The 26,488-nt window shown below is 44.0% G+C and overlaps 1 protein-coding gene across 2 annotated transcripts in view; it reads left to right on the top strand.

Moving 5' to 3' along the window:
- Positions 1–26,488, top strand: part of JUP (junction plakoglobin) — a 56,165-nt gene that overhangs the window by 27,087 nt on the left and 2,590 nt on the right. For both annotated transcript variants that reach the window (XM_069751541.1, XM_069751542.1), the window contains exons 2-14: positions 5,103–5,323; positions 8,251–8,501; positions 8,633–8,871; positions 8,974–9,175; positions 12,705–12,849; positions 14,096–14,199; positions 16,690–17,028; positions 17,573–17,728; positions 18,482–18,601; positions 22,753–22,903; positions 22,982–23,103; positions 23,240–23,279; positions 26,268–26,416. In XM_069751541.1, the coding sequence (XP_069607642.1) occupies positions 5,110–5,323; positions 8,251–8,501; positions 8,633–8,871; positions 8,974–9,175; positions 12,705–12,849; positions 14,096–14,199; positions 16,690–17,028; positions 17,573–17,728; positions 18,482–18,601; positions 22,753–22,903; positions 22,982–23,103; positions 23,240–23,279; positions 26,268–26,401 (2,217 nt within the window). In that variant the 5' untranslated portion in view covers positions 5,103–5,109 and the 3' untranslated portion in view covers positions 26,402–26,416. The remainder of the gene's footprint in view (positions 1–5,102; positions 5,324–8,250; positions 8,502–8,632; positions 8,872–8,973; positions 9,176–12,704; positions 12,850–14,095; positions 14,200–16,689; positions 17,029–17,572; positions 17,729–18,481; positions 18,602–22,752; positions 22,904–22,981; positions 23,104–23,239; positions 23,280–26,267; positions 26,417–26,488) is intronic.

The raw sequence follows: 26,488 nt of genomic DNA on the forward strand, positions 1-26,488 counted from the left end.
TGTAATCGTCTGATACAGCCAGGTGGCTCTCACAATTGCAGCACACAGATAAGTGCCCTCAAATCCTGGCATCAAGTGTGTCCTTTTTGTTTCCCGTATACTGGGAGCATGTCTACATTTTCCAGTCACACAAAACCTTCGCAGTGGCTCATTGAAGTAACATTGTGTTGACACACTCTTCGCATTGTGCTTGTGATCAGCATATTGAGTGGCCCTTTGTCCGCCAGTCCCATGGGGCAGCAGAGAGATGAGCCTGTTCCTGGAGAAAGCCCTGAAACCAAATCTCCATCTCTTCCCTGCCTCTCGTTTTCTAGGTAAACCAGCTTGGCTGCTTCTCCCCCACCCTGTAACTCCAGAGGAAGCCCAGGGACTCTGTGACAGGCTGACATTCCAGTTCTGGGTGTGCCGCCCTCTGACAAGCAGCTGGCTTTGTCTCTGCTTGTTTGTTGTCTTGCTTATTTTTCTTTTTTTCCCTGCACCCCCATTTGGCACATTATTCTCTAACAAGGCGTCTTCTCGTCCTCCTCCACTCCCTGTCGTCTTTCTTCTGTTTCAAGAATCATTTTGCTTTCTCGCGGTAAGTTTTCATGTTGAATGACCTTTTTGTCTAAAGACCTTCATTAGATTTGGGTTGTACCCATACTTATAAAACTTCTTGAAATTTTTTTTTTTTGGCTAGCAAGGATAGCTTGATCATGGGCTACCACAGTTCACAATGGTAGCTACTGTCTAGGATTCATCAAGTCTTCCCTTCACTGATCTTGCCACCTTCTTCCACCAATCCCATGTGCACACTCCAGCATTTGCATTCACGTGGTCTTCTAACATTTCAGCTTCACAGTTTTGTCTGGGTCTTTCATTCACCAGTGTCACACATTGGACTACAGACTTTGACCCCCAAAAACCTTTGTATTGTCTGATCAATTTTGATACCATCCATAGTCAAACTTCAGGTTTTCTCCAGATTGGTCAATGAGTCACCAAGGTGGAAGTAGTCAAGAGGTCGACAAGGTGGAAGTGGCCAAGGTGTCACTAAGGACTCTTATAATTACTGGTTGTGATCAAGGTAAAGGTGTAAACGCAACCATATTGGTTGACATGCTAAATTAATAATTTTTCTTTTAAATTGTTTACAGCAATCAATGCTGTTATCTGCAGGATAGGTGAAAACTTACTGACCGCTAGGACCTGCCCTTAAGGACACAAGCGGGAATATTCCCCTGACTGGTCACTTTTATCCCTGTTACAAAATTGAGTGGTCACTTGATTTTCTATAGGGTTTAGCATGCCCATTGCCACTACATACTAACAGGGATAAAGGTGCCCATTCTGAGGATCAGTGATGGTCCCAGTGGTCAGACATCCACACATCAACAAGTTATCACATATCACTGGACAACTCTTTAATAATTTTGTATGTTTGATATGGTCCCGTAGGTCCTTCAAACATAGTAGTAATCTTATACAGTAGTAAGAAGCTAATCCGTTTGCTTGTATTATGGCTTTAGCATCCCTTCATGAGCTTAGAATAAGGTGTATTTGCAACTTTCTCAGAATAAGGAAAGACCTTGCGGAGGAATCTGCATATCTCCTAGGCCCTGCCAGATCAGAAACTAGGTTTCTAGGTTTTCATTTTCAAACAGATACTTTAACATCAGGCGTCCAGGAGTAGTATGTAATAAGGCCATTTGGCTTCCATGCAAATAGTTGTCTAGGTCCAAGACTCTAGGTGGTACAGTCTTCTTGCTTAGTAAGACTTCTACGCCAGACTACACTCCCTGAGAAGGCAAAGTACGGTAGCTTTCCTCAGAGGAAGAAAAAAATACTGTAGATCTCTGGTGCCACCTATAGATGGTGTCCACCCCATAAACAAACCTCATCACATGACTACTTTACCCCAACCATTGTCTGCTCTGAAATGAGACTCCTATCCCACAGACTGATGACTAAAGGCCCCTTCACATTAAGCGACGCTGCAGCGATACCGACAACGATCCGGATCGCTGCAGCGTCGCTGTTTGATAGCTGGAGAGCTGTCACACAGACCGCTCTCCAGCGACCAACGATGCCGGTAACCAGGGTAAACATCGGGTAACTAAGCGCAGGGCCGCGCTTAGTAACCCGATGTTTACCCTGGTTACCATGCTAAAAGTAAAAAAAAACAAACACTAGATACTTACCTACAGCCGTCTGTCCTCCAGCGCTGCGCTCTGCTTCTCTGCACTCCTCCTGTACTGGCTGTGAGCCGGAAAGCAGAGCGGTGACGTCACCGCTCTGCTTTCCGGCTCACAGCCAGTACAGGAGGAGTGCAGAGCACAGCGCTGGAGGACAGACAGCGGTAGGTAAGTATCTAGTGTTTGTTTTTTTTTTACTTTTAGCATGGTAACCAGGGTAAACATCGGGTTACTAAGCGCGGCCCTGCGCTTAGTTACCCGATGTTTACCCTGGTTACCAGTGAAGACATCGCTGGATCGGTGTCACACACGCCGATCCAGCGATGTCTCCAGGGAGTCCAGCGACGAAATAAAGTTCTGGACTTTATTCAGCGACCAACGATCTCCCAGCAGGGGCCTGATCGTTGGTCGCTGTCACACAGAACGATATCGTTAACGATAACGTTGCTACGTCACAAATAGCAACGATATCGTTAACAATATCGTTATGTGTGAAGGTACCTTTAAGGTACTGTCACACTAGACGATATCGCTAGCGATCCGTGACGTTGCAGCGTCCTCGCTAGCGATATCGTCCAGTGTGACAGGCAGCAGCGATCAGGCCCCTGCTGGGAGATCGCTGGTCGGGGAAGAAAGTCCAGAACTTTATTTCGTCGCTGGACTCCCCGTAGACATCGCTGAATCGGCGTGTGTGACACTGATTCAGCGATGTCTTTGCTGGTAACCAGGGTAAACATCGGGTAACTAAGCGCAGGGCCGCGCTTAGTAACCCGATGTTTACCCTGGTTACCATCCTAAAAGTAAAAAAACAAACACTACATACTTACCTACCGCTCTCTGTCCTCCAGCGCTGTGCTCTGCACTCCTCCTGCTCTGGCTGTGAGCGTCGGTCAGCCGGAAAGCAGAGCGGTGACGTCACCGCTCTGCTTTCTGGCTGCCCGGCGCTCACAGCCAGACCAGAGAAGCAGAGCGCCGAGGACAGACAGCGGAAGGCAAGTATGTAGCGTTTGTTTTTTACTTTTTAGGATGGTAACCAGGGTAAACATCGGGTTACTAAGCGCGGCCCTGCGCTTAGTTACCCGATGTTTACCCTGGTTACCGGGGACCTCGGGATCGTTGGTCGCTGGAGAGCTGTCTGTGTGACAGCTCTCCAGCGACCAAACAGCGACGCTGCAGCGATCCGGATCGTTGTCGGTATCGCTGCAGCGTCGCTATGTGTGACGGTACCTTAAGGGCTGGTTCACACATTGTGTCTTTTCAAGGGAAAAAAAAACACTGAATTTTAGAGCACCAGCAAAGTGAATGAATAGGATTTCTGAAACCTCATGCACGCTGCTTATTTTTTTTCGCTTTGCAACTTGATCCTTCAAAGCATTTTTTTCACATTCTTGCAGCTTTTTTCCCCCATTTATATGAATGAAGGGAAAAAATGCACGTTAAAAATGTATCAAAGTACGTATTTCACACAACGGTTTTCCTGCCATCGGTCTGGGTTTTGGTGCCGAAAAAAATATATAATATATATATATATATATATATATATATATATATATATATATATATATATATATATATATATATATATATATATATATATATATATATATATATATATATATATATATATATATATATATATATATATATATATATATATATATATATATATATATTGAGATATCTTGCCAAGATGCTATGCTCCATCATTGAGGTGTTTTCCAGTCTTCTGACATGGAGATACTTCCCTTCCTCATTGTAGGCAGAACTAGGTTTGCATACTTTACTATGACTAGTGACTGAGTTGATGGGGAGAACACTCGGGAGGATCTGGGAAGGTTCTGATGTATGGCCAAAAATGAGACCATGTATGGCCAATGTTCAAAAGAAACTATACATCACTTCTCTCCTGTTAACCACTGCCATGAAATATCACTCCACAGCTGTAGGAGATTTTGGTGGATCTTAAAACAATCTAACGGCTATGGCCAAGTAAAGTTGGATGGATCTGACCACGGATATATGTTGTCAACCTTGTCAGAGGAACTTTGATATTGCATGTCCTAACTTAGCTTGGTTGGCCAACTCTTCTGTTCTTATATATTGATGTTGTAATGTTCGTTTGCTCTGAAGTCTCATCTTTTGCCATGAAAGCTCACTGATGATTATTTCCTCAGGATCAGGGGTGTGATAATGGGATTTTTGGCTTGCCAATTCCTTTAGAGCCCTGAGACTGCTCAGCTTCTATCCCAATTCCAAGACCATCTTTAAAAATGCATTTTGCAGAGCATCTGCTGATATCAAACTGGGAATATTGTCTTCCAGCTTCTGTTCTTTCCAGGCCCCTCTCGGAAGCTGTAGCTACCCAACTGTGTATTCAGCCATTAATGGCATTGCCTAATGAGCGTATTGCTATTAACATGGCGATGAAGAACATAGTATAGCGTGTCGCCTGTGTTACTCTAACTTTGTTGTAGTATAGTATATCTGAGCGTTCAGCGGAGACCCACTATGTGCCACCCAAGTGCGTTGCCTGTGCTCCGCGAATCGCTGCCGCTTTTTTCCCATCCTATTACTACACACCATCTGTCTCCTGCATAAAACATTTTCACCAAGCACGCCAGCTGTGTAAATGTCTTGAGGTTTTTGTGTTTTCCTCTCTGGAGAAGCTGAATGTCTCCCAAACACCAGAACTCTTCCTAAAAGTGGCAGAATACCTCACTTTAGTCTGTTTCCTGTATATTTAGGTGGCATTGCCTGTACGGGTTGCTTCATACGTGGCCTGTTGATTTAGTGTTGTCTCCTGCTCATGTTTAGCTACTGGTTTCTCTTCGCAAACAGATGGCTTCGTGTGGCCGTGTCGCGCTGTGTGTATTGCGGGCACATTAGCTGAGCAGACGTAACTGATCCTCGCTGTTTTCTTCTCCACAGAAGTAGAATGGAGTTAATCGAGGTAGCGGAGCGGCCCATTAAGGTCACGGAGTGGCAGAAGACTTACACCTATGATTCCGGCATCAACTCTGGAATTAACACCTCAGCACCATCGCTGAATGGCAAGACCGTGCTGCTGGACGATGACGACTTGGGATACTCTCAACAGTACACCACCGTGAAGACCACCACGTACTCACAGCAGCAACAGCAAGGACCAGGTATTTTCTTTAGGAATGAACATCACTCCTCTCAATTTAAAAGGGTTGTTCACTACCTGGGAAGTCCACCTTGTAAAATAAAAACACCATACCTTACTTCCCACACCATGTGGTGCCGCTTCAGCAATGTCGGCACTAGAGCTCCTAGGGCTCGCGTGAAATTGTTATGCCACCTGAGCCCGGCAGGCACTGTCACTACTTCCATTTGTCCGATAGTAGCGTTGCAGGGCTCGTGGCAAAATGATGACCTGAAACCCTGGCGAATCTGACACTGACAGCACTGGAACTAAGTAGAAGGTGGATAAGTATGTTATTTTTATTTTACAAGGGGGATTACTTCCTTAAAAATGGGGTTGTTCAGATATTGGACGACCCCTTTAATGTTCATGGACAACGAAAATTTCCTCACTTACCATAATCTTAAAAGGGTTTTCCAAAAATTATTTACTTTTTTTATCCAATAGGCTTCCACGGTCTATAAAATCAACTATACTCATTTCCCCCCTGCTTCAGTGGCAGCCGTATGCCGCTGCGCCAAGTCTGTTGCCACCTGCAGGTATGATGTCATGACCACATCACATGTGACAACTGCAGCCAATCATTGGGTTCAACGTTCAAACCTCTGAGCGCAGTGATCGGCTCCATCATTCACGTATGCTGTAGTCGTGATATCGCCTCTGTAGCATGCCATTATAGACTACGAGGAGAAAGAGCTGTTGGAGGACTCTAGTTCACCCATCAGTTATCCACATCGACTCCTCCCATACACATGAACATGCGCTGTGGTGGAGCGTGCATGCGGAGAAGGAAGAAAGTCTTTTCCAGATAATCTCGGGTGGCTTTTCTCCCCTGGGAACTAACGGGTCTGGCATTATAGTTAACTGCCCACTCCTTTTCTTCTTCGTTGTTTGTCAGTGGACCCCCAAACACAACAGGTGGCTGGCTGCTCCCTCCATAAATGGCAGTTTTGGTCTACTTTTAATGTGATTTGTATGGGGGCCTTAAAGGGGTATTCCCTTCTCCAAGATCCTATCCCAATATGTAGTAGGAATAATAGCAAATGCCTCCAATTAGAAATGTAGTATAGTTTTTCTGATTTTCTATGTCTCTTTCCTCATGTGGAGGCATTGCAGGACCTTAGGTATCCATGTTTACAATCACTAGCAACTAGCTAACTTGTCACTATCAGTGGTCGTAACCATGGATATTTAAGGTCCTGCAATGCCTGCACGTGAGGAAAGAGGCACAGCAAATCATAAGAACTATACTACATTTCGAATTGGAGGTATTTCCTAATATTATTACTACACCTACTACATATTGGCATAGGATCTTGGCGATGGGAATACCACTTTAATATAAAAACTTGCAGACATTAGTGCTGGCTTTCCAAGTGGTTTTTATATTTTCTTGTTTTGGTGCTGCTTGTCCTGACATTAGGTTCTACCTCTATCGTGTTATCTTGACCTTCAGACGCCAACTTTATACAGAGATGCCCCCAGTACAGTGGCGGTCTGTTTCTCATTTTTGTGTCCCACTCCTTTTGTCAGGCCTTCAGCGGTGTCCATAGATGGCGCGTACCATACAAGGTTATTGTTTGCCTGGGCTTCTCACAGCATGTCTCTTCCGTGTGAATTTCCAGGGGAAACTGTAACGTTTCCTTTTATTGCAGCTGGCACCATTAGCGTGGCAGCGATTCTGACCTTGGGCAACGGCATAAAGGCTTCATTGTTACCCTGCACTTGTCTGCAGCATATTTAAGCAAGCTCTTTAGAAGCTGTTTGGGTCCTTATGGCGACTTCCTACACAGTCAGCCTAGACTGCAGCCCTGAGCTGGTTACAGCTCCAGTATCCTACACCCGTCCTGGGTTTTGGAACTGCGTTTGCGACTCCTGTTAAGACCTATTGATTTTCATGGACGTATCAGAATTACCTTGACGCACGTTTTCACCCCTTCTTATTTAACCAGCCCATACTGTTCGCACAACATAGTCTCAGCTTTGCAAGGAGAATTTTAATGGACTGTGTTCCTGTAATGCATTGTATGTTTGCCAAGTGCGTCTTGTTAGCCATTTTCTTTGTTGCTTTTAATTAAACAGTTCTCCCGTCTGTAACAGTTTAGGGTAATTTGCCAACTGCACTGTAAATAGGCTGCGAGGATGTGGATAGGAATAGCTGCTTGAGGAGACTTTGCTCCTTCTGCCCCTATCTAGTGACTAGCAGGGGCTCCGTAAATAATTTTCCTTTATATGGTGGTTGGCTATTGGGATCTATGGCATCTGAGGGGAAAAGAGGTAATGGCAAGTCCTCATTTGCTTGGATCTCGCTTTTTAAAGGGGTATTCCTTTCAAAGATTTGTTGCTCCTGGAGGCCCTCCCTTTGGGAACCACATTAAGAAATGGAGGCATGCCATAGGTTCCTGCTCAATGGATGGCCGGGCATCACTGAACAGGAAAAAATGGCCCAGGGAGTCTTGCAGTGCTACTCATCCTGCACCTAGTTTATCCCCAGCGGTCTGTGATCATAAAGTGAGAGCATACCCCAGAAATATTTCATCACACTATAAAATGGGACGAACCCTTAAAGACTTTGTGCAAAGTTTAGAAGTTATCCTTTATCCACTGTAGGTGGATATATATAGATTCAGTTTACAATTGCTGGGGGTCTAACTGCTGTGACCCCCACTGAACTCTGTAGCTCTGTGTGAATGGAGTGGAGGTTGAGTATTTTGCCCTATCTATGGGACTGCTGGCAATAGACAGGCTTGAGTTTGATACTGTTCCAGGTTGACTGCTCTCTTTTGCATGTCTATGGGGGGCATTTTCATGCATTAAACCTTAATTTGAACCGTTGTAGATGCTACTTGACTGCTGAGGAATTTCAAGGATTTTTAATTTGAGGTTTTCATCTTTTCCTTCATCTCATAGACATGGAGTCCCAGCTTGCCATGACACGAGCCCAGCGTGTTCGTGCAGCGATGTATCCAGAAACTGTGGAAGACTCATCTTACCTATTAACAACACAAATTGACGGGCAACAGACCAATGTGCAGAAACTTGCCGAACCTTCACAGATGCTGAAATCTGCCATTGTCCACCTCATCAACTACCAAGATGATGCTGAACTGGCAACCCGCGCCATCCCTGAACTGACCAAACTCCTGAACGATGAGGATCCGGTAAGGTCACATCGAATCTAGAGAAATATGGTTAGGGGAAATTTTTGAGCAGACTAACCTTGAGGGATTAAAAGGTAGAGACTAGGGACATTGATCTAAGTGACACAAGTGTCCTCATTTTATTCCCTCAGGTGGTAGTGAGCAAGGCCTCCATGATTGTTAACCAGCTCTCCAAAAAGGAAGCATCCCGCAGAGCACTGATGCAGTCCCCACAGATCGTTGCAGCCGTTGTACGTACCATGCAGAACACAAGCGACATGGAAACTGCCCGTTGTACTACTAGCATTTTGCACAACTTGTCCCACCATCGAGAAGGGCTTTTGTCCATTTTCAAGTCTGGAGGAATTCCTGCTCTTGTTCGAATGCTTAGGTAACATCCCCACCAAGCCTTGGTCTCGATTAGACCATTAAAACCAATGTTTTCTTTTTCTATACAGGTATCACAACTTAATGTTTTATTTTTATGTTCTAGCTCTCCCGTGGAGTCGGTGCTATTTTATGCCATTACGACTCTGCACAATCTCCTGCTCTACCAGGAAGGTGCCAAGATGGCTGTACGTTTGGCTGATGGATTGCAGAAAATGGTCCCATTGCTTAACAAGAACAACCCCAAATTTTTGGCCATTACAACAGATTGTCTTCAACTCTTAGCATATGGAAATCAGGAGAGCAAGGTGAGCCGACATGACGTAGTGAAAACTGAAACTATAGCACCCAAAGTTGAGCATGGATTTAGACTAGCTAATCTACCGCATTAAGTGAGGGATGATTTGGCTTTGTCTAAGCCAGTCGGCTGTCATTTAACAGCCTTTATAGATCTGCTGGTCGCACTTCCATACACCCTGATTGTTAATTCTATTAATCTGTATGCATAGCCAGGGTTCTCAGCAGCACAAGTACTATTTACACAGGTAGATGTGCTGCCGAGAACGGAGACAATTGCACAAGCGTAAAAATAACTTCACCCGAGTAATCGGTTTGCTTGTTTATCGGGTGATTGGCAGCCTGTTTACAATCATAGTATCGGGAAATACATATTTCTAGCAAAGCTCACTCCTGATAATGTCTTATACGTTCTGTACACCAGTATTAAAGGGCTTGCTGGAATATGATGCTCCAAGTCCATTAAGAGGTGCACACCAGTTAATGAATTTGGTGCATTCTCTTGGGGCATGTGCCTCCATTGATCCTCACCAGCAATGCTGCTCCAGAAATGCTTTACTATTATTTATTATGGATTACTTGTATGTATTTCTCAACGCTTTACATAAATTATCAGTGGAAACCCACCTAAACACGGGGAGAACATACAAAATCCTTGCAGATGCTGTCCTTGGTGGGATTTGAATCCAGGACCCCAGCGCTGCAAAGCAACAGTGCTAACCACTGAGCCACTTTGCCACCACTTTTCAAAATGCTGACACTTTGGCAATATTTGACAGGTTGGTGTAGCCACACTACGCCCAGCCCTGCGTTGACTGCTCACAATTCGCCCTAAATTGGCAGAACTACTTCACACTGGCATGAAAACAGCAAATGTTGCATATACTTTTGCACAACCTTTTTTTGATCTTTTTAAAACATTTGACACACATTTTCTGGCATAAAAGCTTTGAGTCGGGCGCTTAAGGTCACTTAATTTGATCTTAATGATGGAACAGACTTGGATAAAAAAAATCACCAAAATAACAGACTGTGTCTTAGCAGATAGTATTGTGCGTTTGTCCCTTCATTTTATCCTCAGACCTCCACTGAGCAGAACTGCTGACTAGAGCTGAGCAAATGTTTCAGTATTCAGTTGGATTACGATTGCTAGCGAATATTGTATTTGCAATATTCGTCGAACGCCATTGGGCGTCAATGGGAGTAGAAATGAGCAATATGTTTGGAAACGTAAAAACATAAATTTGGCACAAATATGGCAAATTCAGCAATCGTTTCTGACCATATTTGCTCATCTCTACTACTGATATATCAAAAATGATGCCCGTTAAGGAACATTTCTCAGGGTGAACTGGCCGTCAAAAATGGGAAAACACATTGGTATGGACAACTTTATACATTCATGGCATCTTAAAAAGTGGACTCTGCAGAATGATGACCTTGTCCCATCGTGCTAAACGCAATTTATTGGAAACCTCTATTACAATATTTCTTTGCTCCCTCAGCTAGAAGTCAGATACCGGTCTGTGGATGTTTGTGTGCTCGCTTTGTCCTTGATTGTAATAAACAGCCGCGTACCGCGCTTGCGCCTATTGTAACAAGCTGTCGTCCAAACCACATAATAAAGCATAAAAGACTTCAAGATCTGTGTTTCGGGAAGATCTGCAATGTCAGTTGAATAACTGTGGAAAGAAAGCACATTACTACCACCACCTCCTGCCCACCTCCACCAACTTCTGCCCACCTCGCCCTCTTCCCCCTCCCCCCCCCAAAAAATAAAATTAAAATAATCCTATCTAAATACAGAGCAAGGTGGTGAGAGCAATTTTGAATGGTTCTTGGATCAATTATCTATAAATATCTACTTAGAACTAATCCTGTATGTATCTAGATAATGATATCCCCAGTGTATGCGCACTAATCAGTGCCTTCCGCATTCCCGGTTTGGCATTGCTATTTAGAATCTGCAGTAAGAAGCGTGGTCTTGCAGTGAACATGACTTCATCGGAAAATTTCTGTACGGTTTTATAGATGGGCTTCATTCACTTAGAATGAGCTGTGCTGCGCTATGGGACACAACCCATAGACAGAGGTGCTATCTCTTGAAGAAAGCTGATGTTTGAAGATAAAAATTCTATCCAGAAACTGCACCTCTTTTGGCAATGTCTGGACCTGGTATTTATGCTTGGCGTATTCACGTGACTATAATATCACCCACAACCTGTAGACAAGAGTGGTGCAGTTTCTGGGTCAATAATAGACCATTTTTATGAGATTTCAGCACCTTTACATCTATGAGAAGATTCCAACCTCCCAACTATAGAGGTCTTCAATTTCTGATTCGTAAAGAGATAACCGTGAGCACAACTAGAAGAAGGGTGCTAAGGTTAAATTCCCAAACCATACAGATTAATAGTAAGGAACCTAGCACTCAACTTAGGTGGATGATTTTATTGTAGTAAATACAGGATAACGTTTCGGTCGATGTTGCCCTTCATCAGTTACTACAAAAATCGTCAGAGCACAAACAAGTGTGTTAGTTTATATAACAAAAGGTAGTAAATACTAAATAAATCATTATACCAACAAAAGTATATACACAAAATAAATGCGAGGTCATATTAACATGCAGTAATATATTGGCAGAGCCGAGAATCAAGCACAACGCAAATCTCTATGGGTGATCGGAAGGTAAAAGTGAGTGATAGGGTGGCCCAGTGGGTATAGAGATGTACCGAGTAGCCGATGGATAGTAGCCTTTTGGGGGTAAATTTATTCCCTGGGTAAACCTATATGAAAGATTTAAGGCATGGGCAGCACGGTGGCGCAGTGGTTAGCACTGCAGCCTTGCAGCGCTGGAGTCCTGGGTTCTAATCCCACCCAGGACAACATCTGCAAGGAGTTTGTATGTTCTCCCCGTGTTTGCGTGGGTTTCCTCCGGGTACTCCGGTTTCCTCCCACATTCCAAAGACATACTGATAGGGAATTTAGATTGTGAGCCCCATCGGGGACAGCGATGATAATGTGTGCAAACTGTAAAGCGCTGCGGAATATGTTAGCGCTATATAAAAAAAATAGATTAAAGAAGACGATAAAGGTAAACAAATGGACTACGTTCGTGGGAGCCGGATGGTCAACAAAGTAAATAGGCACACTTACAGATAAGGACTTGTATATATGCGGCTATATATGATTTATTTAGCATTTACTACCTTTTGTTATATATACTTACACACTTGTTTGTGCTCTGACGATTTTTGTAGTAACTGATGAAGGTCAACATCGACCGAAACGTTTTCTTGTATTTACTACAATAAATTTTCCCGTATCATCCACCTAAGTTGAGTGCTAGGTTTCTTACTATTATTCATTTTCTGATTGGCCTCTGATTCTACCTTACAAACGGGTATCACTTAAGGGTAAAGTATCTGAGAGGAAAACTCAGAAATTGATGGCAATGTTGTTGTGTATTTTTTAAAGTGTTGTAGTAACATTGAAAAAGGGTCTATTAAACTAACTCGCACCCCCACATCTCAACAGCTCATCATCCTGGCCAACGGAGGACCCCAAGGGCTTGTGCAGATCATGAGGACATACAACTACGAGAAGCTTTTGTGGACCACCAGCAGGGTGCTAAAAGTCTTGTCCGTGTGCCCAAGCAACAAGCCCGCCATAGTTGAAGCAGGTGATGACTTTGTTGTGACCCATTTGGCACTAAAGTCTTTGAGTGGTAGAAGAACGTATTTGTCCTCCCTTCCCTTTTCCCTGTCTGTTTTTAGTCACAAATTGGTGGATAGTAGAAGATCCCAGAGGAATATTTTGTAGATACAGCTGTGGATGTTATGTTCCATGGCTTCTCGGTTGTGGCCACAACATTTCCTTTCACTTCTTTTGGATTTCCCAGCCCAGTCTGTAAGGTCACAGTTGGAATTTAATTTTCTCTTGTTCTACTTGGCTATATGTGAAGATGCCCACGACCACTTGGAACGACATGCCATTGGTATTCATGTAAGGTCATGACTTGGTGCTGTTTATGGAGGGAAACTGCAATGTTTTTCTAATACTGTGGTACCCCTTTAAGATTGTAAGATGATATGGTGACCTCTTCTTGGGAGTGGGGCTTTCTTAGTTTCTGGTGATGTATGACTGAAACTTCTGCATTCTTGCAGAGGAGGAGGACAATTTTCCTTTAATCTGTTATTGTGATTTTTTTTTTTCTGTAATCCTTCTCCACTAATTCCGCTGCTTTCCACTCAGTGAGTCAGCTGCTAGACCGTCTGTTCTGAGCCGTCAGACATCCCTTTGTGATGTGCTCTGGCATGGCTTGAAGGCACCAAGCATGCAAAAGCTGCTCCATAACCTGTCACACATGTCTGCGTGCAGTGCTGGCTCACAAGGGAAGCCCAGCCATGTAGTCCTTTTCCCAGGAGTGGAGATCCTAGAAGTCATGTGTTATGGTGTGGAAGTGATTGCCTTCCTTAGGTGCGCTGCTTAAGTGCAGGTCACCAGAGTTTGACTTTCCACATCTGCATCCATTTTCATGTTTGGGCAAGCTGTCTTCAAGGTTGAGGTGCTCTGATCCTTCTGCTCGTGGTCTATAGATCTAATCAGCTCTTACTCTTGTCTGTAGAATAGAAACTTTATTGGATAGGTCGACCTTGTGTAGCCAAGGGCTGAGCTTATACCCCCCACTAGAGTGATATTAGAGCTCTTCATGATCCAAGATAAAAGTGAAAATTACTACTTAGGAATGTTAATAGCACAATTTTTAGTTGTGGCCTGAAGGATTCTGTTGTGTTTCAGGCGGTTGTAAACACTAGGACCAGGTACGTGTCACAGCATGCTTTTTGTGGTTGCCTTGGGTCTCGTCAGCCTTTTTATCGTTTCTAGTCATCCTTTGGTAGCTCTTTAATTGTCATCTTTGCTTCCAGGAGGAATGCAGGCTCTGGGGAAACATCTCACAAGCTCCAGCCCTAGGCTTGTACAGAACTGCTTGTGGACTCTGAGAAACCTGTCTGATGTGGCCACTAAACAGGTGAGGAACTTGCCATTGTAAAAGTCGATGGGGAATATTAAGTGTGGCCGGTAGATTGATGGGTACCACTAATGTATGGTTGATGTCTACTGGTTGGTGATCTACAGGCATTCTGTAGTCCAGGGTGACTCTTCACACAAATCTAAATTATTAGATCTTGTAAGCAGTTGGATCCATAGTGTATATTTAAGCCTCCAAATTATATCCATTTACATTTAAGGAAATGCTCATGCTAAAGTCCAAAAATATCCGTACAGGAACCAAATGACCATGTATAAAGACATGAAGTTTTCGGAGAAATATCTGGTTTCCCTATCTGACAAAAGGGAAGTGTTTTTCATAAAGATTCGGCTTGTACAAAATGAAGCAATATTTATAAGGAAGTCAATGATTACACCATGGGCCGTGTACTCACTCTCGGCACTGTGACAGATTTCATAAAATTACATGAGACATACGGACCTTGTGTCATGGGGCGTTGTAATCAGCAGATTCCTAATACGTCCAGATCACAATGCCAAATCACAGCCATATTTATGCGTAGGCACATCCATTTATTAGCTAGTAGGTCTTTTTTCTAAAAATTGTGGAAATGCCTACAAATTCTGCTTATTTCTACTTGGTCACCAGGACAGATATGTTCTAGATTTCATCCGGGTAATCTGTCCCACTCCCACCTTCCATCAGGTGTAGATTCTGTACCTTTTAGGGTCTGCTTTTTCACAGTGTTTTTTTTTTCCTCCCCAAAAAACCAGAGTGGTGTCAGGAAAAGTGCTGTGTACAATATATGCATCTTTCCTTTTTTTTTTTTTTTGTAGCATATTTTACTTTCTTTTGAATGGGTAAAAAGTGCTGGAAAAACACTGAAAGAATGGACATATTGTGTCTTGGCAAAAAAGCAGAAGGGCTCAAAAGTACCTGCAGAAAAGTGTGTTCGTGAGATTTCAGAAATCTCATTGATTATACTTGTACTGTAAAACGATGCATATTTTGCACATCTAATGCACTATGTAAAATTGCAGCAAAATCGCTGCTAAAATGCCACCTTTACGGTGATGGTTGAACATTTACTTGCTGAGAGATTTGACTTGAATCCCTCATTGAAAACAAGTATGTTCAGCTAAGGTGAGCGTGCATGTGCATGGGACATAGGTAGACCTTCTTTGGAGGTGGTGGGTGAGGAGTGCATGTTGAAAGCCAACATGGTAGATCTTATTTTCTGAGAGAAGAGTTTATACCCTAACACCCATTTACATAGTACGCGAGAGAGGTGAAGGATAGCGCTTCAACTCTCCTGTGTATGGGTACACAACAAGACACTGGCCCATTCTGAGAGATACTTGTCTGATCTTGGTAAGGTCCCACCATTGGTGGAATGGATGGAAGTCTTCTCGATCTCTGGTCTCACCACTCCCGACGCTCTCCATACCCAGTTCTCATCTGATCTTTGTGTCAGGGCGTAGGTTCAGGCCGTGGGCAGATGTGTTTTGTACAAATTCCCACCTGGACTTTTACACGGTGGCCAAATATAATGTCTATCTGCAATACAACCTTGATTCAGCGATGACAGATGGTGTAGATGATCCCATAAAATGGAGGAGTTTGAGTCGCCCTCATTTTGCTCCTGTGACGAGCTGCAGAACAATATTACAGGCAGCAATTAAACCAAACATAGGTGTGTACGCGGCTGAGATACAGCACACACCTTGCATGTAAGCCTGCCGAGGTTTGTGGTTTGAGCCGACCACACCTCAGCGTGCGTTGGAACACTCGGCCTTGTGTCCTCTCCCATTTATCACCACTTACTCCTTTATTTGTAGCTGCGTAATCCAGAAGAGCGGAAACCATTATGCAGCGTTGACCTCATCTGTCATTAAAAATGAGAGGTTCTTTAAAACCTTTACCCTTCAATAGTCCTTCTTTGTATACAGCAGCTGTGTCAGTCATTCCTTCATGCTTTACTCTGTGCAAGAAAGTTTCTTGGGAAACCATCAGCCAGCAGCTAACAGATCTTATTTATATTCTGTTCTGTCTAGTACAGATGTTAAAGAACCTGAGAAAATCTTGTGTGGGCTCTTAATTACCTGCAAGTGTTTGTGGGCAAGGGTGCTGTTGGTATTTAGGTGTTCTGCTGGCCATACACGTTACATAGCTGTCAGCAGTACGTTTGGCTGATCTCTCACGATTTCCCCAGGTTCAGCCTGTCTCATCTGCCAGCAACTGATCTCCAAATGGAGATGGCGATTAAATGTGATCTTATCCTTATGCCCCTTGACATCAGTAGTGGCTCCCATACATGTGAGATGATCAGCCAAAATTGACAGCTTTGGCATCCTTTTATCTAATGTGCATGGAGACCTTCAGTGTGTTATGCCACCATATGGCACATTGGTAAATATGTATATTATTTTCCAAGACTCATCATATCGGTCATGGTGCAGAGTTTAGTTTGCTTTTTATAGTTACAATGGTTGTTGCTTTTATTTGCAGGAGGGCCTGGACAATGTGCTGAAGATCCTGGTGAACCAGTTGAGCTCAGACGACGTCAATGTCCTGACCTGCGCGACAGGTACTCTGTCCAACCTGACCTGCAACAACAGCCGCAACAAAACTCTGGTGACCCAAAGCAACGGGGTGGAATCTCTGATCCACACCATCCTCCGAGCAAGTGACAAGGACGACATTGCCGAGCCCGCAGTCTGTGCTCTACGACATCTCACTAGTCGTCACTCTGATGCAGAGGTGGCTCAGAACTCCGTGAGACTTCACTATGGCATCCCAGCCATTGTCAAACTGATCGGCCAACCCTTCCAGTGGCCTCTGGTCAAGGTAAGATGGTCCTAGTGTACATTGCCTGCTGCCATTACCAGGGAAGCTTGTACTGCTCCCATTGGCACAATAATAAATCAGTCTTCATTGAGCTGTTACTGCATCACTTAAAGGGGTATTCCCATCCTCAAGATTCTATCCCAATATGTAGTAGGTGTAATCATACTAATATTAGCAATCCCCTCCAAATAGAAATGTAGTATAGTTTGTCTGATTCGCTATGTCTTTCCTCATGTGCAGGCATTGCAGGACCTTAGGTATCCATGGTTACGACCACTGATATTGTGACAGCTAGTTTCTAGAGGTCAGAACTATAGATACCTAAGGTCCTACAATGCCCACACATGAGGAAAGAGACCTAGTGAATCAGAAGAACTATACTACATTTCTATTTGGAGGTATTTGCTAATATTATTATGATTACTCCTGCTACATATTGGGATAGGATCTTGGAGACTGGAATACCCCTTTAATTCTGTATACAGCAATATGTCTGGCTGTTTTTTCTCCTGTATTCTTTAATTGTAACTTGTCAAATTTACAGGCAACCATTGGCTTGATAAGAAACCTGGCGCTGTGTCCTGCCAATCACGCCCCACTTCATGATGCCGGGGTCATCCCCCGTCTGGTGCAGCTGCTGGTTAAAGCTCACCAGGATGCACAGAGACACGCAGCGTCAGGAACCCAGCAGCCGTACACGGTGAGTTCAGGGGGTCGTCATATGGCGGTGCCATGTTTTGTTGCATGCTGGACATACAGGGCACTGGTTTTTGGATGGGTTGTAAGCTGTGATATGCCAATGGGCCACAACAGATTAGACCAGTCCCTGTGTAGTCATCACTCTCTGAAGAAAGTGGCTGCTGGACATCAATGTTTTTTACAATCTGGTTTGGCAGATATGAAATCTACCCATCCCAGTATGTTGGACCCACTGTGGCTTTCTAGATTGTGTTTGGGGGGAGGGGAGTTGCCTAAATAGTGTTGGGTTGTTGGAGAGACTTAAGGTAGTTGTAGATGATCAGAAAAACATGGTAGATATTAAGGAAGGGTGGAGCATGTTGGTCTTCGGCATGGGCCCATATATTGGCCCTTTGATGAAGGCGTCTGGAGGGAAAGAAATACATTTTGCCTTTCCTTCTACCACTCTTGCATCTGTGCCGTCCTCTCCACGCTGCACCTTTTTAGTTCTGTGGACATTGGAGATCCGTGGCATGTCTTTGCTGCCAGGATTACATTTATTTTGCCGGTCTCCTTTGCGCCTAAATGTTTTATTCAGGGGCGAGCCGTAGTCTCGATCACATCCCCAGGTGCAAACATCCTGAATGTTGTCACCGTCCCTTACTTCTGACAACATGAATTTTTTATGTCCAGCCATTCTCTTGATTCATGGTGCTAAGTAGAGTGGAAAAGGTTCCGGTTAGTAGTCATTGGCTGTCATACACTATTTCCCCAGGATGGTGTCAGAATGGAGGAGATTGTGGAAGGCTGCACCGGAGCCCTGCACATCTTGGCCCGCGAGCCCATGAATCGCATGGAAATCTACAGACTCAACACCATTCCCTTGTTTGTACAGGTAATGATGCGTGACGCATGCGTGATTCACTGGTGGGTGCACAGGTTGGGGTTCACATATTTATTTGATTCATAAAGGCCAAGAGTTCCATATGCCCCATTGAGGTGTGTCCATATGTAACACAGCGGGGCGGAATCTCCTGTTTAATATTCCACTGTTAGAACTAAGGTTAGCGCTTAAAAGGGGGCGACCTATGCTGTTATCCGAGCACATTCACCCATCACTACTTACTGACAGGTTTTCTTTAATATACCGTTATCATCCAGCTGGCCAACTTTAGGCCCAGAGTACAGACTGTCATAAAATGGCCTTTAGTCTGCTAAGGGGTTAAAGGGCAGATTGTGGGGAATTTGGCTGAGATGCCTTTGCTGCCAAAATTTGGATAGTATGGAATGTAGAATAATGGACTTCCATGTGTTTGATCTATCCTCATGGGCTTGTCATTTCGAGTTGGGAACATGAAATGGCATATCAAAAAGCAACATTTGTATTATGCTCTAAAAGATTGTCATACTTGCCTCGCGCCAAGAACTGGCTAATGGGGCCGTATGAAATTAGGAATACAGCGCCACTCTTGTCCATGGCCGTGTCTGGTATTGCGCGTCACCTGAATAAAGCTGTAATATTAGGCACAGCCCATAATGGCGCAGACTCTAGAATAAATTCCATTTTAGTTATCTGGATATTTAACCTTGGCTATAACGTATTGCAGTAAGGAGTGTCATACGGTTTATTAAACCCAGAGGTGTCTGCTCTCGCCCGTAAAAAGATGGTGTCCTCCGAAGGTGGTTTATTGCTATAGAATAGAAATCCCGTCCCCAAGAGCACGTTGTCCTGATGCTGAATAGTCACTGCACTACGCGCCCTTTTCCTGACCTTGGCCATTAGGCCCGGTGTGATGGCTGCTGGAAGCCTCCACGTAGGCAATAAATGCTGACAAATGTGGCAGCCGCTCTGCAGAGGAAGTGTTGTGCGGCCGTGGTCCCTGGATATTCCAGCGCTGGCCGCTGCACGCTGTAAATGATTAGTATAGAAGAATACCGCCTCATTAATTAGTCATTTGTGCATCTAATTGCTCCATTAACTTGATCCATATTTCCGGGATGTCGATGGGCAGAGTTACTGTTAAAACCGAGGTTTCTTCAATGAGACATGGAGGATCAATACACGGTGTATGAGATCTGTGTATATAGCCCCTAATGCTCCACCGGAGCCAATACAGTGGGGGATGGGAGGTGGGCTAAGTGCCTATAGGAATCATTCACGGTCGTCTGATTTACTGCTCCGGCACATACCATACATATATGGACAGGAGTGTACAGTGGGCGCCCCTGGGCAGTTGTCAATAGCTCTAAAAGGGCTAGAGTTAATGGCGAAGAAAAATGATAGATAGATATTTATATATATATCCCCACCCCCTGTGCGCCCGCCCGCTGTTATTAAAATACTCACCCGGCTGCCTCGCTGGCGCTGCTTCCTGTCCTCGCCGCACCTTCTACTGTATGAGCGGTCACGTGGGGCTGCCGATTACAATTATGAATATGCGGCTCCACCTCCCATAGGGGTGGGGCCGCATATTCATTGCTGTAAATGAGCGGCCCCACGTGACGGCTTATACAGTACACAAGGTGCAGCCAGGACAGGAAGCAGCGCCAGCGAGGGAGCCGGGTGAGTATTTTAAGAACAGCGGGCAGGCGCACAGGGGGTGGGGACATGGAGCTTTATTTTAAACACAAGAAACAAACAAAAAAAAAAATATTCATATCTTCTCTACAGCAAACGCTGCTGCAGGGAAGATATGAATCGCGGCTTCAGCACCAGATGCAGGGGACAGCGCTAAACTTTAGCGCTGTCTCCTGCACGGTGCGTGTGGTACCCAGTGGGCACACGTGTGCCACACTGATGAAACGCAGGGGCACACGGATACGGATAATTCCGGTACCGATTTTTCCGGTACCGGAATAATCTGGACGTGTGAGACTGCCCTTACTCTTTCCCATTGAAAGTAACATGAACACCTGACTGAAACAGTCTGAAGAAATAATACCGCCACACAGTGCTGACATAACACTGATCCTGTTATGAATCCTACCCCAGAGTGTGATGGAGTCCACTGGATATTTGTCCTTTTTGACCCTCCTAAAATCCACGCAGGGCTGGCGTTAGGGGCAGGCAGACTAGGCAGCTGCCTAGGGACCCCCAGCCAGGGGCGGACACACTGCTGATGGCACTGCTCCAGGGCCCAGCGGTGGAGGGGGGCCCCTGCAGGCAGGCCCGGTATTATGCAGGATCGGGCCCCTCTCACTCCCTCCTATAATGATGGAACACCCAGTGCGAGGGAGAGAGCGGGGCGCGAAGTGCAGGAGATCAAAAAGGGGGGCGTGTCATGCAGGGAGAGACGCTGGCCAATGAATGCTTCCCTTACCTCACCATGACCAGACTGAGGAGAGCGCTCACTTGTTGCTGTCCTCCTGCATGGCGCGTCCCAATCGTGAGTACTCACCCCTACAGTCAGGTGAGGGGCCCCACCGCACAGCACATAGAGACAGCAGTGGAGGAAGAGGGCCTTAGGGGGTCTTCTGCTCCCTCCACTGTTCTGTCCCCAGCAGGCTGCAGCGTCTCCTCACTGTGAAGAGATGGGGGAGGAACTCACTGCACGGGACAGCACGGCAGCACCAGGGGGCTGATATCAGTGCTGTCTGCTCTGTGTCCCATCCCCCACAGTGGGGTCTGCAGCCCTCTGCAACTGAACTATGTGACCTCATCCAGGGCTCATCTGATCACCTATACAAGATTACCATGTGTGTATATGTGTGCTTGTATGTATGTATGTGTGTGTGCATCTGTCTGTATGTTTCTATCTGTCTGTATATCTGTGTATGTATGTACGGCATATGTGTGTATGTATGGTATATTTGTATGGCTGTGTGTATGCATGTACAGTATGTGTATGTCTGTGTGTATGTATGTACAGTATCTGTGTATCTGTATGTGCAATAAATTTCTTTGGATATATGGTATATATGTATGTTTATGTGCATTTACATACAGTAGATGTGTATGTATGTGTACGGTATGTGTATACTATGTGTATATACTGTATGTATGGTACATGTATGTGTATCTGTATGTTAGGTATATGTGTATATATATACGGTATGTGTATTTGGGTGCATGTATGGTATATGTATGTACGGTATGTGTGTACTATATGTGTATATAACTATCTGTATGTACGGTATATGTGTGTATGCATGTAAGGTATGTGTATGTATGTACGGTATATGTATGTGTATCTGTGTGTATGTATGGTATATGTATGTACGGTATTTGTGTGAATGTACGGTATATGCATGTGTGTATGTACGGTATGTGTATGTATGACGGTATATGTATGTATCTGTGTGCATGTAAGGTATATATGTGTTTGCATATACTGTATTTGTATGTATATCTGTGTATGTACGGTGTATGTACGGTATGTGTATACTATATGTGTATATAACTGTGTGTGTATGCATGTAAGGTATGTCAGTGTATGTATGTACAGTATGTGTATGTACGGTGTATGTACAGTATATGCCGGAACAAAAATCATTGTTCTCATCAGCACATCGCTCAGTTAAACCTGCAGATATGCTGCTAAGATGATACTGTATGGGGACAGATTGATTTACTAGTGATCATTCTGTCCCCATCATTATTCCTCAGCCAATGTAAAGAGGTTGGGAAACAAGCGGCGAATGACTTCAATATTGTTGATCACACTCGTTTAGTGGCCTGAAATCAGCGCATGTAGCTACAACCAAAATGTTTCTGTTTGATGGTGCAATATGTTAGCATTTGGGGCCCCATTTTAAATGTTTGCCTAGGGCCCCACTTTGCCTAAAACCGGCCCTGAATCCACGCCTAGGCTAAATAAAAGTGGCAATAAATAATACTGCCACACAGGGCTCAAATAAAGCTGATTTACAACCTAGTAGTTAATCATTCTGTATTGTCTGAAGCCCACAGGGTATTGGCCCCTTTTACCCTCCTTTTATATTTGTTTTTGAGACTAATTGAGCTCATATGTAATCCCATATATGCGTGCAGGCAGAGGCTTTGTGATCGCGGTCCCTACTAACACGATGGTTTCTGATTCCGTACAGCTCCTATACTCCCCAGTAGAGAACATCCAGAGAGTGGCGGCAGGAGTGCTGTGCGAGCTGGCTCAGGACAAAGAGGCCGCCGAGACCATTGATGCGGAGGGAGCCTCTGCCCCACTTATGGAGCTCCTGCATTCCCGTAACGAGGGCACAGGTGAGACTCGTGGGGTTTTTGCCGTGTGACCTCCTGTGGTTGCAGAGCAGCTAACCTTAGTTTCCCCTTCTTGTCCAGCCACCTATGCCGCTGCTGTCCTGTTCCGGATCTCCGAGGACAAGAACCCTGATTACAGGAAGAGAGTGTCTGTGGAACTGACGAATGCAATCTTCCGCCAGGACCCCGCAGCCTGGGACGCGGTAAGTAATGGGAGCTCCGCTAGACTGGCTGCTATTCCTATTCTTACGACTAGGGTTTTCCATGCACGTTCCATCTGCAGATCATGGCGTCGGGGCTGTATGGGTTAAACTGACCATTTTCATTTTTCTCTTGTAGGCTCAAAGCATGATCCCCATTGGAGACCCTTACCCAGATGGTAAGTTACGGAGCCTATTCTTTGTAGCCCCGCTGTCAGATAAGAACAGCTTTTAAAGGGACTAGTTCATGGGCTATACCCATTTTCATATTCTATATTAACTCCTTCAAGACCCTTTTTTTTTTTTTGTGTGGCGAGCTGACGGTTTTATATTCATTTTAGGTTTTTTGTTGTTTTTTTTTTTTTTACTTGATGAGGGTCAGAGGGGATGATTCAAATTTTTATATTTTTTTAACTTTTCAGTTTTCTTCTTTCTGTTTTAACCCCTTTATGACAGAGCCCTTTTTCATTTTTGCGTTTGTTTTTCGCTCCCCTTCTTCAGAGCCATAACTTTTTTATACAGCCATGTGAGGGATTGTTTTTTTTGGGGGGTCAAGTTGTACTTTTGAACGACATGATTGGTTTTTACTGTTTTTTTTGTGTGTATATATGTATGTATGTATGTGTATGTGTATATATATATATATATATATATATATATATATATATATATATATATATATATATATATATATATATATATATATATATATATATATATATTACTATGTTCACCAAATGCTAAAACTGACGTGTTATTATGATTCTCCAGGTCATTACGCGTTCATAGACACCTAACGTGTATAGGTTCTTTTTTTTTTTTTTTTATTTACGTGGTGAAAAAAATCCAAATTGCGTCATTTTCCAATACCTGTAGCGTCTCCAATTTTCGTGATCAATGGTTGGGTGAGGGCTTATTTTTTGCGTGCCAAGCTGACATTTTTAATACCATTTTGATGCAGATAAGTTATTTTGATCGCCTGTTATTGCATTTTAATGCAATGTTGCAGCGACCAAAAAAAGTAATTCTGGCATTTTGACCTTTTTCTCACTCGCGATCAGGTTAATTCATTTTTTATATTGATAAATCAGGCATTTCTGAATGCAACGATACCAAATATGTGTGTGTTTGATTTTCTTTTTAATTTTTTTGAGTGGGTCGAGGGGGGGGGGGGGGGGGGTTGAACTTTTCTATCTTTTTTTTTTTACTTCGGCATGCTTCCATAGTCTCCATGGGAGACTAGAAGCTGCCATAACCGATCAGCTCTGCTACATACAGGCAATGATCAGATCACCTGTATGTAGCAGAATTACTGACTTGGTATGAGAGCCGACCACCGGGCAGCACTCATAGCAATCCGGCAGTGACAACCATAGAGGTATTCTGGAGACCTCTAGTTGTCATGCAGACGTATCTGTGACCCACGATCACGTGATGGGGTCACAGATGGGAGGGATTTCCGGCGCTCTGGCCGGAAGCGCTTGTTAAATGCCACTGTCAGAGTTTGACAGCAGCATTTAATGGGTTAACAGCTGCGGGTGGATCGCGATTCCACCTGCAGCTGTCAGGGGCACATGTCAACTGTTCAAAACAGCTGACATGTGCCGGAAAAATTGTGGGCTTAGTGCCGGAGCCTATATCATGGTACGGTGCATGTCTTGTCTCCCCCTATGCCGTGAAGGGGTTAAATATATATTTTTTTTCCTTTCTTTTTTTTTTTTTTTCCCTCTACTATGCATCAGTATTACACTACATATTGTAAGTTGTGGTCTCCTATGGAGGTCACTCTTTAGCTACCAAGATGGCAGTGATGGGGACATTCAGTAGGCCACCGACTGCCATGACAACTCATCGGTGCCCCATAATCTAGTCATGGTGGGGGAAATGGAAGCTCATGTGCTCGATTACCGGTGCACATTTCATTTAAATGTCAATGGCAAAGATTGACTGCGGAATTTAAGTGGTCAACAGCAGCGAGTGGAACTGAGCTCTTTTGCATGCTGCTGTTAACCACTTAAATGCTGCAGTCAGTCTATTCCACATATTTCACATGATAGTCACAATTTAACATATATTTAACATATATGTTAAATGTTATTAATAAAGATAATTTTTATTGTGTTCTTTTTTTTGAATCGCACGTCTTTTTTTTTTTTTTTTGCATTGTGACTATCGTGTGAAATATGTGGAATCAAAAATTTATGAAGTGATTAATCGCCTATACAATTAAGGACTATGAAAATAGTCTGTCTATTCCAGTGAGATTTTGTTTAACTGCACATGATAGAGCACAGAGGCTCCCATAAGTATATACAGTGGCTTGCCTAAGTGTTTAAAACCCCCACACCACCCTTGATTTTGTACCTATTTTGTTACATTACAACTTGGGTCTTTAAATATTTTTGTAATGCGTTTTGTGTGTGATGCATCAGCACTAAATAGGGTAAAATAAGCAAAATACTAATCATCCAACCAAGTTTTGTCTCCTCATGGAATCAAAACCTATGACTTGATTCACAACTATATATCCAGATTCAAATTTGTATTGATCAATAACAAAAGTAACAGAAAATACAAGTAGTGTTGGTGGCCCTCTGTAGTGTCGGTGGCCCTCTGTAGTGTCGGTGGCCCTCTGTAGTGTCGGTGGCCCTCTGTAGTGTCGGTGGCCCTCTGTAGTGTCGGTGGCCCTCTGTAGTGTCGGTGGCCCTCTGTAGTGTCGGTGGCCCTCTGTAGTGTCGGTGGCCCTCTGTAGTGTCGGTGGCCCTCTGGTGCAAATGTAAGTTTCTGAAGTTAATGATTTCTTATTGTGCTGATGCCCTCTGGCGGTGACTTGTGGTAATGCACTTTATAAATTACGTATCTTTTTCCTCTATACAATCCAAGAAGTATAATTCCTCCTTGCGGAGAGTGACATGTTAAGCATGTCGATATGAGAAGACCTAAAGCCGCAATGCTCCTCTGGGAAATATGCAAATTGTCTCTTCTGAGAGGAAGAGGACTAGAACTCTAGTGCCACCTATTGGAAGCAGCTATCCTAACAGTCAATGTCGACCCTTTAATGAGACAATTTGCATTCCTCTATACAATGAAATCATTATCTCCATTTCTCATGTTTTTTTCTTGGTCTTTTGTATTATACACTTTACGTGACTATTCAATCCTTGCAGAAATGGAGAATTATCGTGCCATGTACCCTGATGACATGCAAGCAGACCACATGGGAGATATGGACCCAGATTATGGCATGGATGGCTACAGTGACCATGGAAGGCTGGCATACAATGATAACATTATGTCCTGAATCCACACGCTCAAGGTTTGTAGGCAGGGGGCTGATGCTCTTAAATTGTGTTCACACGTTGCGGAATCTGGACCGCAAATCCGCATC

This window comes from Ranitomeya imitator, chromosome 2, assembly GCF_032444005.1.
Source record: "Ranitomeya imitator isolate aRanImi1 chromosome 2, aRanImi1.pri, whole genome shotgun sequence".
Classification (NCBI taxonomy): Eukaryota; Metazoa; Chordata; class Amphibia; order Anura; family Dendrobatidae; genus Ranitomeya; species Ranitomeya imitator.